Below are 13741 nucleotides of genomic sequence, written 5' to 3' on the forward strand. Positions count from 1 at the left end.
TTTTCATTCACCATTAGAAAAATCTTAATTCATCAGATTCCCCGTTAGCCTAACTGCTGGTATGATAATTGCAAACCCTTTGCACGTCAACAACAACAACAAAAAAGAGGGAAAAATAAGTCTGGTGGACGAAACAGTCAAGGCAATAAAAATGTATCACCAAATTAAAATGCCTATTACTTAAGAGCAAAGTGAGAGAGAGCAAGAGGATATAACCATTCTAAAGAAATACTTCAGAGATTTAAAAATGCGGTACAAAATAAATTACAAACCAATCTCCCATTGATCTCTCATCGTCACACAGCATTACAATCCCTCTACTCAAACATAACAGTGTGAGGAAAGAACAATGAAAGAATTGCCCCTTCAATGATTCATGAGGAAATGTTTCATAAAATGTTCCATAATAGTCTTCGATTCAAATAGGAAGTGTACATGCATTTTTTTTTTTGGTCTCTGGTTCTTCTATTCAGCAATTGTAAATGTTAATTCAGTAATATCAAGTTCCATAATGCTTCTAGAAAAAGGTTACATGATCATATTGTTAACAAATATAGGTGGCATCTTATTTTATACAATTTCATTTCGTGACAATTTGCTGGAATATTAACATGTGATACAATCTACATCCTCAAAATACCATATTTGAAAAGGATTTTCCATTCAGTAGGCTTTTAAATAAATCTTTGATATACAAATTCAAAAAACAATCGATAACATAAATTCTAACATAACCATATCATAGTAACTATAGAAAATTATCCATGACGACCCAGGAAGTCTCAGTGTCCATTCCATGTTCATATTGAAGAAAAAAAATAATACTACGTCATTCAGTACTGAAAAAAGAGAAAACAGGAGAATGAAGAAAAGCATCTCAGCAGGCATCCATGAGAACGGACGCCAGCAGGTTGAGCAGTCAGTCATTTTTCTCTGTAGTATAACAGATAGGTCTTCAGCGATTCAGGCAGAGGTAAAGTCATGATTTTGTCTCTCAGCACATTCACTGCCTTCAGTATCTCAACGCTGCCAATGTCTCTCTCCTCCTCCTCCTGCTCCTTCTCCTGCTGCTCCTGCGTCTCTTGCTGCTCCTGGTCCTCCTTGTGCTGCTCCTGGTCAATCCGTTCGTCCTCCTCGCTCTCCATGGCTTGGGGGATCAGCTGGTTACCCACAAAGACGTACGTGTTAATGCGTCGCAGCCGGCAACGCCTGCGCTTGCGTTTCTGGGGCGCCCTCTGCACCAGACCTTTGTCAGGACATTCTTCATTGGTCAGATCTCGGAGGGTGCGGCGGATGTAGACGCGAGACAGGTCCTGAAGGCTCCTGACTGTCACTGGGGCTGAGGAGGAGGAGAGGACAGGGACATGGATGGCAGGTCAAATCCCATTAGCCCAATAACATTTCAGTACGCAAGAGCTCGATTATAGGTTAGTCATTTGGAGACAATACTTCAAATACATTTATAGAAAAATAAGTCATGGAAAAATGTCATTACCGTTAATGAAATACTTAGAATTATGCACCAACCCACAGGGTAACTAAGCCTCTAGAGTCAAAGCAAGGTTTTTGTTAGAAATTGGCTCGTCTTAACTTTAAATAAATCCGTTGACTTAAAAAGTGTGGCTTACTTTAAACTTCAAAAGAGAGATAGAAAAAAAAACAAAGGGGTAATTGTTCTGATGTGTCGATTTACAGAGAACAGAATAAATGGTTTGCGTACAGAACAGGGTTATATAATCATTAGTGCACATCGTAGCAAAACTCTTGTATTTTTCTAGTTTGTTGCCTAGTGAATAAGACCCCAGGTTTAAAGTAGAACAGGGGTTAGAGTAGAGAACTCACGGAGCTCTACAGCATCAGGCTTGCTTCCCTCAGCTCTGTTCTTCTGGACCAGAGGAGCGAATGACACGGCCAGGATATTCTTACTCTCCCAGGAACACTGACCAGTCCTGGTGATCTGTATCAGCTGCAACCAGAAAATAAAGAGTGACAGTTACTGTATAGCAACCACAATAACATCAGTCCATTGAGACAACGGAGAACATACCAACCACGTTAACACCAATCCACTAGACAAATAAAATAACATTATATTGGTCGTGTACACAGTTTAGCAGGTTTTGTGTCGGGTGCAGCAAATGCTTTTGTTTCTAGTTGTAATCAATCAATGCAGTAAAAGTCAACAAGCACACAATAATCCAAAATGTAAAACATAATCCCAAATTTGGTTCATCAGTAGACACACTGAGTATACCAAACATTAGGAACACCTTCCTAATATTAAGATGCACCCCCCACACACACACACTTTTGCCCTCAGAACAGCCTCAATTCATTGGGGCATGGACTCTACAAAGTGTCAAAAGCATCCCACTGATCCTGGCCCATGTTGAGTGCAATGCTTCCCACAGTTGTGTCAAGTTGTCTGGATGTCCTCTGGGTGGTGGACCATTCTTGATATACACCGGAAACTCTTGAGCGTGAAACTCAGCACTGTTGCAGTTCTTGACAAAAAACGGTGCACATGGCACCTACTACCCTGTTTAAAAGGCACTTCAATATTTTGTCTTGCCCATTCACCCTCTGAATGGCACACATACACAATCCATTTCTCAATTGTCGCAAGGCTTAAAAAATCTTATTTAACCTGTTTCCTTCCCTTCATCACCACTGATTGAAGTGGATTTAACAAGTGACATCAATAAGGGATCATAGCTTTCACCTGGATTCACCTGGTAAGTCTATGTTATGAAAAGAGCAGGTGTTAATGTTTTTTATACTCAGTGTATATAAATAGGGTACTGGGCAGAGGGCAGGGCACTGGGCAGAGGGCAGGGTACTGGGCAGAGGGCAGGGTACTGGGCAGAGGGCAGGGTACTGGGCAGAGGGCAGGGTACTGGGCAGAGGGCAGGGCACTGGGCAGAGGGCAGGGCACTGGGCAGAGGGCAGGGTACTGGGTGGAGGTCGTATAGTGGTGGCTGTTTAACAGTGATGGCCTGGAGATAAACAGCATCTATCATTCTCTCGGTCCCAGCTTTGATGCACCTGTACGGTCTACGTCTTGTAGATGGTAGTGGGGTGAACAGGCCGTGGCTTTAGTGGCTAAGGTCCTTGATCTTCTTGGCCTTGCTGTGACACTGGGTGCTATAGAGCTCCTGGAGGGCAGGCAGTGTTCCCCCGATGGTGCGTTGGGCTGACCGTACCACCCTCTGGAGAACCCTGAGGTTGCAATTTCTGTAGCGGGTGGTGATACAGTCGATAGGATGCTCTCAATGGTGCATCTGTAGAAGTTTGTGACAGACTTAGGGGCCAAGCCAAATTTCTTCAGTCTTGTGAGGTTGAGGCGGCGCTGTTGCGCCTTCTTCACCACACTGTCGGTGTGAAGGGACCATTTCAGCTCCTTCGTTTTGTTGACATTGATGGAGAAGTTATTTTTCTTGCACCACTCCACCCTGTAGGCTGTCTCGTCATTGTTGGTAATCAGGCCTACTACTGTTGTGTTGTCAGCAAACTTGATGATTAAGTTGGAGACGTGCGTGGCCACGCAGTCATGGGTGAGCAGGGAGTACAGGAGGGGGCTGACCACACACCCATGTGGGGCCCTCGTGTTGAGGATCAGCGTGGAGGAGGTTTTGTGACCTTCCTTCACCACCTGGGATCGGCCCATCAGGAAGTCCAGAACCCAGTTGCACAGGGAGGGGTTCAAACCCAGGGCACTGAGCTTAGTGATGAGCTTAGAGGCCACCAAGGTATTGAAGGCTGAGCTACAGCTGGTGAACAGCATTCTTATATAATTATTCCTCTTGTCCAGGTGGGCTAGGGCAATACAGTGAATTTGGAACGTATTCACACCCCTTGACTTTTTCCACATTTTTTTACGTTACAGCCTCATTCTAAAATGGATTAAATCGTCACCCCCCCCCCAAATCTACACACAATACCTCATAATGAAAAAGCAAAAACAGGTTTTTAGAAATGTTTGCAAATGTATAAAACATGTCTTTTTTTTTAATGAAATATGACATTTACATAAGTATTCAGCCCCTTTACTCAGTACTTTGTTGAAGCACGTTTGGCAGCGATTACAGCCTTGAGTCTTCTTGGGTATGACGCTAAAAGTTTATTTGGAGGGTTTCTCCCAATCTTCCTCCTCTCAAGATCTGTCAGGTTGGATGGGGAGCGTTGCTGCACAGCTATTTTCAGGTCTCTCCAGAGAAGTTCGATCGGGTTTAAGTCCGGGCTCTGGCTGGCACACTCAATGACCGATCCTGTAGAGGTTTAAACACCAATCTACTAGACACATACCAACCATGTTAACACCAACCCACTAGATGCATACCAATCCTGTTAACACCACCATTCCACTAGACCAGAGGGGTATCCTACAAATCAGGTTAGAGAAGATAGCGAGGTAACTTTGGTCAACTCCGAGTTCAACTGCGGACTCCAATACGAAAGTGGCTGACCTTTTAGCTAGCTACATTTTTATGGCAATGAATCCTTCAATAATAACCTGCTCCGGGCAGGCTGACTCCTCACGGCTGACTCCTCACGGCTGACTCCGCTTACCCTGAATGAAGTGATTGAGCTGCGAGTTGATGACGAATGAAATCAGATTCCCTCCCTCTTGCAAAGAATTTGCATCATAATCATCACCTTCATATGAGGAAGACTGATTAAATATTTTATTAATCAAGTGTTTTTTGGTGGTAAAAAAAATTGTAGTGGTGGAATATATCACATTACACATTTAGTAAAGACAAAATGCATTTAAAACTTCACACAATGTAACATCTTTGTATGACTTAATCATTTAAAAAAATATATTCATATGTGTGGGAAAAAAGGTGTTTGTGCACACCAAAGACGGCATTACCAGTAAGTCATAAAATAAAGACGGCGCTTCTGAAAGCCTACTTCACGCCATAGCCTGCTGAATTTGCAAGATACATTTCCTTTCATTTTGATTTCGGCACAAATTAAAATGTGTCACTCACTCGCCCATGGATTTATGTTTCAGCATTGTCTGAATGAAGAGTTGGGCATTTGACTAGCCATGTGTGACATGCACGCGCAGTCACAAGCCTGCTAGAGTTAGCAGCAGTTGGACAATCAATATCCACCGTCATAATGCGGATGAAGCCTGAGCTGGAATGTGAATCTAACTTGAAGCTGGTTAGCTTTAGAAAACCCAGAGTAGATCTAGCTTGCAGGGTCCCCAATTACACTCAGCCGCAGACCGATTTTTTCTTGAGCGGATGGTCAGGGGGCCAGAACACAATTATAAATAATTTGTACACTGCAAAATTGACCGCAAGAAGCCCAAACAGATACAGTATTTGACAAACATAGAATCCTTTAAAACCTTGATTACATTGGAATACGACCACCAATGCCTCTCTAGTTATGTGTGGGAATATTTAAAATCACTGAGCTGATTTCTTGGTGATTTGACAGTCTTAATCTTCAACAACGATTTAGGATGTTGTTTATTTTTTTTTATTAGAAAGCTTGGGGGGGGCAAATACAAATCAGGTCGAATTTGGAGTACCCAGCACTAGACAATGGAACAGTTATACCAACCATAACACCACCACCAATAGAAGAGGGACAAAACCACATGTATTATATGCATCTTTAGTTCCACACCAGAAAGGGACATGGGTGCCTTCAAATATCTACTTGACAAAAAGCTGGTTTTGGCCATCACATGAAGGTGTTGATCCAGAGGAACTGTGGTGGACCTGAGCTTCTGAGCTGCCTCAGCCCTTGGCCTCAATTCTCCACATCAAAACTTTCCCCCTCTTTATTGCACCACCACACCAACCTGGCAATGCAGGAGTTCCAACTGTTTTCTGAAAAACAACATAAGCAGCTAGACTTTCCATTTCACAAGATGACAGACTGTGTGGGCTTGTGCAAGCCCTTCAAAAATGTTATTTCTCTGCTTGAGTGCCACACAACGTCATCCTTTTTCTAAAGTGTTTTTGCTATTTTCCAATTTGTTAGAGGACAAAATAGACCAGACTGATGGCGTAAGTACCAGTTCAGGGGCTTCTGAGGCACAATAACGATGGCTGGGTATCGTAACATCATTGGTCATGCAGGCCCTGGCTGTTTCACTAACAGCATCCCAAATGGCACCCTATTACGTATATAGTGCACTTCTTTAGATAAGGGCCCATAGTGCTCTGGTCAAAAGTAGCGCACTATATAGTGAATAAGTTGCCACTTCAGACGCAGCCTCTGATTACCAACGCAGACGGCACCATCATGAATAATGATGTTTATGATTTCTGCATTATTCAGAGACATTCTACCGCTTACCTGATCCTCTATAGGCATCACTAGAATACCCCCAACTTTGAGCAGGATTTTCATGTAATTTTCATGATCCTTCTGCACCCCCGCACCACAGTAGATACGGTCGTATTGGTGGCTGTCTGACGAGATCTCCAGACAGTTGCCCACCACAAAGATGGGTTCACAGAAGTCAAACCTGACAAAAACAAAATAAAGTAAAAAGGTAATAAATGCAAGCCAAAAGGCATCCACGAAAAATGTGTTTTTCAATCAGTCAGAAAAATGTAAAAAAGATTTCAACGCCTTAAAATGTATTCAAATGGCAAGACACGTCTTAAAAGATGCTGTCCAGGATCTTTAGCACTTACAAATTCGTAACATATTGTATGAATTAGTATTTGTAACATACCATAGGAATTGAACATAAAATTATATATGTACAAGTAAAAAGTTTGGACACACCTACTCATTCAAGGATTTTTCTTTATTTTTACTATGTTCTACATTGTAGAATAATAAACTATGAAATAACACAAATGGAATCATGTAAATATATATTTTTTTAAACAAATCAAAATATATTTTATATTTGAGATTCTTCAAAGTAGTCACTCTTTGCCTTGATGACAGCGTCACACACTCGTGGCATTCCCTCAACCAGCTTCGAGGTAGTCAACTGGATTGCATTTCAATGGACAGGTGTGCCTTGTTAAAAAACTTAATTTGTGGAATTTCTTTCCTTCTTAATGCGTTTGAGCCAATCAGTTGTGTTGTGACAATAGGGGTGGTATACAGAAGATAGCCCTATTTGGAAAAAGACCAGGTCCATATTATGGCAAGAACAGCTCAAATATGCAAAGAGAAACGACAGACCATCATTACTTTAAGACATGAAGGTCAGTCAATCCTGAACATTTCAAGAAATTCTGAAGTTTCTTCAAGCGCAGTCGAAAAACCATCAAGCGCTATGATGAAACTGGCTCTCATGAGGACCGCCACCGATTTATTTAGAATTCAAGGCACACTTAACCAAAATGGCTACCACAGCATTCTGCAGCAATATGCCTTCCCATCTGGTTTGCACTTAGTGGGACTATCATTTGTTTTCAACAGGACAATGACCCGACAATGACCCAACACACCTCCACAATCACCGACCTCAACCCAAATGAGATGGTTTGGGATGAGTTGGACCGCAGAGGGAAGGAAAAGCAGCCAACAAGTGCTCAGCATATGTGGGAACTCCTTCAAGACTTTTGCAAAGCATTCCTCATGAAGCTGGTTGAGAGAATGTCAAGAGTGTGCAAAGCTGTCATCAAGGCAAAGGGTGGCTACTTTGAAGAATTGCAAATATATTTTGATTTGCTTAACACTTTTTTTGTTACTACATGATTCCATATGTGTTATTTCCTAGTTTTTATGTCTTCACTATTATTTTATAATGTAGAAAATAGTCAAAAATTAAGAAAAACGCTGGAATGAGTAGGTGTGTCCAAACTTTTGACTGGTACTAAACTCAGAAAAAAAAGAAACGTCCGCTCACCGTCAACTGCGTTTATTTTCAGCAAATTTAACATGTGCAAATATTTGTATGAACATAACAAGATTCAACAACTGAGACATAAACAAGTTCCACAGACATGTGACGAACAGAAATGGAATAATGTGTCCCGGAACAAAAAGGGGGGGGGTCAAAATCAAAAGTAACTGTAACAGTCAGTATCTGGTGTGGCCACCAGCTGCATTAAGTACTGCAGTGCATCCCCTCCTCATGAACTGCAACAGATTTGCCAGTTCTTGCTGTGAGATGTTACCCACCTCTTCCACCAAGGCACCTGCAAGTTCACGGACACTTCTGGAGGGAATGGCCCTAGCCCTAGCCCTCACCCTCCGATCCAACAGGTCCCAGACGTGCTCAATGGGATTGAGATCCGGGCTCTTCGCTGGCCATGGCAGAACACTGACATTCCTGTCTTGCAGGAAATCATGCACAGAACGAGCAGTATGGCTGGTGACATTGTCATCCTGGAGGATCATGTCAGGATGAGCCTGCAGGAAGGGTACCACATGAGGGAGGAGGATGTCTTCCCTGTAACACACAGCGTTGAGATTGCCTGCAATGACAACAAGCTCAGTCCGATGATGCTGTGACACACCGCCCCAGACCATGACGGACCCTCCACCTCCAAATCGATCCCACTCCAGAGTACAGGCCTTGGTGTAACGCTCATTCCTTCGACGATAAATGCGAATCCGACCGCAACTCGTCGGAGAAGAGCACTTTTTGCCAGTCCTGTCTGGTCCAGCGACAGTGGGTTTGCGCCCATAGGCGACGTTGTTGCCGGTGATGTCTGGTGAGGACCTGCCTTACAACAGGCCTACAAGCCCTCAGTCCAGCCTCTCTCAGCCTATTGCGGACAGTCTGAGCACTGATGAAGGGATTGTGCGTTCCTGGTGTAACTCGGGCAGTTGTTGCCATCCTGTACCTGTCGAACAGGTGTGATGTTCGGATGTACCGATCCTGTGCAGGTGTTGTTACACGTAGTCTGCCACTGCGAGGACTATCAGCTGTCCGTCCTGTCTCCTTGTTGTGCTGTCTCAGGCGTCTCACAGTACGGACATTGCAATTTATTGTGGCTCAGTTGGTAGAGCAGTTGGTAGAGCAGTTGGTAGAGCATGGTTTTTGCAACGCCAGCATGGTGTGTGCAACGCCAGGGTTGTGGGTTCGATTCCCACCGGGGGCCAGTAATTAAAAAATAATTTAAAAAAATGCATGAAATGAAATGTATGCATTCACTACTGTAAGTCGCTCTGGATAAGAGCGACTGCTAAATGACTAAAATGTAAATGTAAAATTTATTTCCCTGGCTACATCTGCAGTCTTCATGCCTCCTTGCAGCATGCCTCAGGCACGTTCACACAGGTGACCAGGGACCCTGGGCATCTTTCTTTTGGTGTTTTTCAGTCAGTAGAAAGGCCTCTTTAGTGTCCTAAGCTTTCATAACTGTGACCTTAATTGCCTACCGTCTGTAAGCTGTTAGTGTCTTAACAACCGTTCCACAGGTGCATGTTCTTTAATTGTTTATGGGTTCATTGAACAAGCATGGGAAACAGTGTTTAAACCCTTTACAATGAAGATCTGTGAAGTTATTTGGATTTTTATGAATTATCTTTCAAAGACAGGGTCCTGAAAAATGGACGTTTATTTTTTTTGCAGATACACACACACACACATACACACACACACACACACACACAGTTGAAGTCGGAAATGTACATGCACCTTAGCCAAATACATTTCAACTCAGTTTTTCACAATTCCTGACATTTAATCCAAGTAAAAATTCCCTGTCTTAGGTCAGTTAGGATCACCACTTTATTTTAAGAATGTGAAATTTCAGAATAATAGTAGAGAGAATGATTCATTTCAGCTTTTATTTCTTTCATCAGTATTTGGTAGCATTGCCTTTAAATTGTTGAACTTGGGTCAAACGTTTCAGGTAGCCTTCCACAACCTTCCCACAATAAGTTGGGTGAATTTTGGCCCATTCCTCATGGCAGAGCTGGTGTAACTGAGTCAGGTTTGTAGGCCTCCTTGCTCGCACATGCTTGTCAGTTCTGCCCACAAATGTTCTATAGGATTGAGGTCAGGGCTTTGTGACGCCAACTCCGATACCTTGCCTTTGTTGTCCTTAAGCCATTTTGCCACAACTTTGGAAGTATGCTTGGGGTCATTGTCCATTTGGAAGACACATTTGCAACCAAGCTTTAACTTCCTGACTGATGTCTTGAGATGTTGCTTCAAAATATCCACATAATTTTCCTACCTCATGATGCCATCTATTTTGTGAAGTGCACCAGTCCCTCCTGCAGCAAAGCACCCCCACAACATGATGCTGCCACCCGAATGTTTCACGGTTGGGATGGTGTTCTTCGGCTTGCAAACCTCCTCCTTTTCCTCCACACATAACGATGGTCATTAAGGCCAAACAGTTCTATTTTTGTTTCATCAGACCAGAGGACATTTCTCCAAAAAGTACGATCTTTGTCCCCATGTGCAGTTGCAAACCGTAGTCTGGCTTTTTTATGGCGGTTTTGGAGCAGTGGCTTCCTTGCTGAGAGGCCTTTCAGGTTATGTCGATGTAGGACTTGTTTTACTGTGGATATAGATACTTTTGTACCTGTTTCCTCCAGCATCTTCACAAGGTCCTTTGCTGTTGTTCTGGGATTGATTTGCACTTTTCGCACCAAAGTACGTTCATCTCTAAGAGACAGAACGCGTCTCCTTCCTGAGCAGTATGACGGCTGCGTGGTACCATGGTGTTTATACTTGTGGACTATTGTTTGTACAGATGAATGTGGTACCTTCAGGTGTTTGGAAATTAGTCCCAAGGATGAACCAGACTTGTGGAGGTCTACAATTTTTCTTCTGAGGTCTTGGCTGATTTCTTTTGATTTTCCCATGATGGCAAGCACAGAGGCACAGGTACACCTCCAATTGACTCAAATTTGACAATTAACCTACAGTCAACTTAGTGTATGAAAACTTCTGACCCACTAGAATTGTGATACAGTGAATTATAAGTGAAATAATCTGTCTGTAAACAATTGTTGGAAAAATGACTTGTGTCATGCACAATTTGTGGAGTGGTTGAAAAACGAATTTTAATGACTCCAACCTAAGTGTAAGTTTACATACACTTAGGTTGGAGTCATTAAAACTAGTTTTTCAACCACTCCACAAATTGTGCATGACACAAGTCATTTTTATGAGGTAGTAATATATATATATATATATATGAGGTACAATATCCATTTCAATTAATATTTTTGGTTTATATAAAATGTACGTGTGGGATGCCACTCAAAAGAAAAACAAAAGTAAGAAATACATAGAGTTTAAGTAATAATAAATGCAGTATTAACCCCCCCCAAAAAAAATATACAAGTGGGCCTCCACCCCCAACCTCCCCTCCTATTCACCAAGCCAATATGTCTCCATCCAACCACAGTATATTTGTCCAGGCCTCAATTGTTCTTTGACTAGCACCATTAGTTATTGCTGTCGATAATTCTAATGTTTAACATCTAATAGTAACTGTATCCACTGGCAAATTGGGAGAGAGTGAGGTGAATGCCATCGAAGAGCCAACATCAGTAATTGTCTTTGATTGATTGATTCAAGGAGCTATGATCATTAAGTAACATAATAGATGAAAAGCATTTAACTGCAGGGCACACCCACATGATATGAAAGAATGTCCCTACTTGATTTAGGGGACACAGTGAACAGTTGGGACGAATGTCATCGTAAAATGTTTCCTCTGTCTTAAATAAAGTCTGTGAACAAATGTAAAATGTTTAAGTTTATGGTTTAGATTACAGGATGCAAAGGTCATATATTTACATATTCTGTTCGAGTTAAAAGGGTTGTTCAGATTGAATTAGATCTGGGGTCCATACTTTCTTAATGGCTAACTCAGAATATGAGCTTCCCAAAAGTTGTTTATATATTATAGAGATCAGTCCTTTTGGGAGCCCAGATAATATATTTTTAAATCCCATAATTGGATAGTTCAATAGTTGGGTTTCCCAAGGGCCTCCATAGGCTAGCATAGCTGACCTAAATTGTAAATATATACATTTTTTTGAATTACAGTTCATTTAAGGAAATAAGTCAGTTGAAATAAATTCATGAAACGTGGGACCAACACTTTACATGTTTTGTTTATATTTTTGTTCATTGTAGTAAAATATAATCTGTGTATAATGAGATGAAGTGATCAGTAGATTTGAAAGAAATGTGTGTTCTTTCCTTTGATAGATGAATTGCCTTGTGCAGGGGTTCCATGGATAATAAAAATAGCAAAGTAGAAATGGGATCGCCTTGTCTGCTGCTTCTATTGATTCTGAAAGGAGAGGAGCAGATATTGCCTGTTATAACTATGGCTGAGGAATTGGCATATAGCATTTTAATCATATTAATGAAATTGGAGACAATTCCCATAGGTTCTAAGACAGACCAGAGATGACCATTCTAGTCTATTAAAAGCTTTTTCTGCATCGAGCGATTAAGCAGCCCAAGGAGCTGTTGTTTCAGCCCAAGGAGCTGTATGTATTTAATATCTGTAATAATCGATGGAGGTTATCCAAGGAAAAAGCTTTTTTAACAAACCCATCCTAATTGATCACAAAATTTGAAATAGTGCTCAGAAGAAATACCATCCCATCCAGGTCATTTGCCTTTATTTGTGCTATCCAATGCCCTTTTGTGTTGATCGAGAGAGATTTGGGCTCCCAGAGAGGTAGCTTCCTCTGTTGAGAGAAGAGGAGTTCTTAATTATTTTAGAAAGGATAGTCTGGCTTGGTGTGGATTTACAATCAGAGGTGTACAATTCTTTATAGAAGCGGGAGGATCTTTGAGGAATTTGGGTTCTGATAGTAATTTCCCTATTTCAGATTCAATAGTTGCTATATCAGCTAATTGATCATTACTGCATAGCTATTTGGCCAGTAAACGACTGAGACGATTACCATGGAATTAATGGTTGAGTCTAACTCGATGGATGGCAAATTCTGCTCTCTGTGTTATTAATAAATTAAGCTCGGTCTTGACTTAGAAAAGAGTAATAGCTACCTGGTCTGAAAAGTGTTTGTTGAGAACACTAATGCAAATAACGACATTTCCAATTCTGCTATCTTTTTTAAATTGTGATTTAGTCAACACAGATGCAAATGCAGTTCCATTATTTTTATAAAATCTATGATGGCATCCCATAGAATCCGGGGTTCATCGACTGAATTTTTATTGATCATTATGAATTCATTTAGTTCAATTTCAAATTGATCACAGAATGTAGGAGTTTGTAGTAATGAAACATTGAAATGGCATCTTGTTGCTTAGGAGATTCTGAAATTTTAAGTTGGTAGTAGTAAGCATGGTTTGTCCCGCATGTCCAAAATGGCATTCATGTCTGTCCCGATAACCAGATCAAATTCAGTTAATTTTGACAATATGCTGTTCAGAGAATCAAAAAATGTAGGATCATGAGTTTGGAGTGTACACATTAATAAAAGGCCATTTTCTTTCCATTATGGATACATTTAAGGAAAGTGATTCCGCCTTCTTGGCCTTCGCCTTTACCCAAGATGGTGATTTTGAGTTTCATATGTATCATTATGATTACACCTTTAGTTCTGTTTGGGGCTGATGAAAAAGCAGCCGGTTTATACAAATGGTTCTCTATTCTATGTGCATCCTTTTAGAGTAGGTGTGTTTCTTGGAGCATTGCCATATCAATATGGTTTCTTGCTAGGACATCAAGATAGCTGGAACATTTGATAGGACTATTAAGGTTTTTCAAATTCCAAGAGAGAATAGCTAGCATTGCCATTGTTTTTCAAAAAACAATTCATTATTAATGATGTATCTTTAGTG

The 13741-nt window shown here is 41.3% G+C and overlaps 1 protein-coding gene across 3 annotated transcripts in view; it reads right to left on the bottom strand.

The window, feature by feature from the left end:
• pcmd1 (Protein-L-isoaspartate O-methyltransferase domain-containing protein 1) overlaps nucleotides 1–13741 on the bottom strand; it is a 21448-nt gene continuing 7707 nt past the window's right edge. For 2 of the 3 annotated variants that reach the window (XM_014140104.2, XM_045693655.1), the window contains exons 6-8: nucleotides 6328–6499; nucleotides 1843–1966; nucleotides 1–1339 (exon numbers count right to left, since the gene is read on the bottom strand). In XM_014140104.2, coding sequence (XP_013995579.2) covers nucleotides 924–1339; nucleotides 1843–1966; nucleotides 6328–6499 — 712 coding nt within the window. In that variant the 3' untranslated portion in view covers nucleotides 1–923. The remainder of the gene's footprint in view (nucleotides 1340–1842; nucleotides 1967–6327; nucleotides 6500–13741) is intronic. The other variant, NM_001173825.1, reaches the window with a different exon arrangement.

Source organism: Salmo salar, chromosome ssa14, assembly GCF_905237065.1.
Source record: "Salmo salar chromosome ssa14, Ssal_v3.1, whole genome shotgun sequence".
Taxonomy (NCBI): Eukaryota; Metazoa; Chordata; class Actinopteri; order Salmoniformes; family Salmonidae; genus Salmo; species Salmo salar.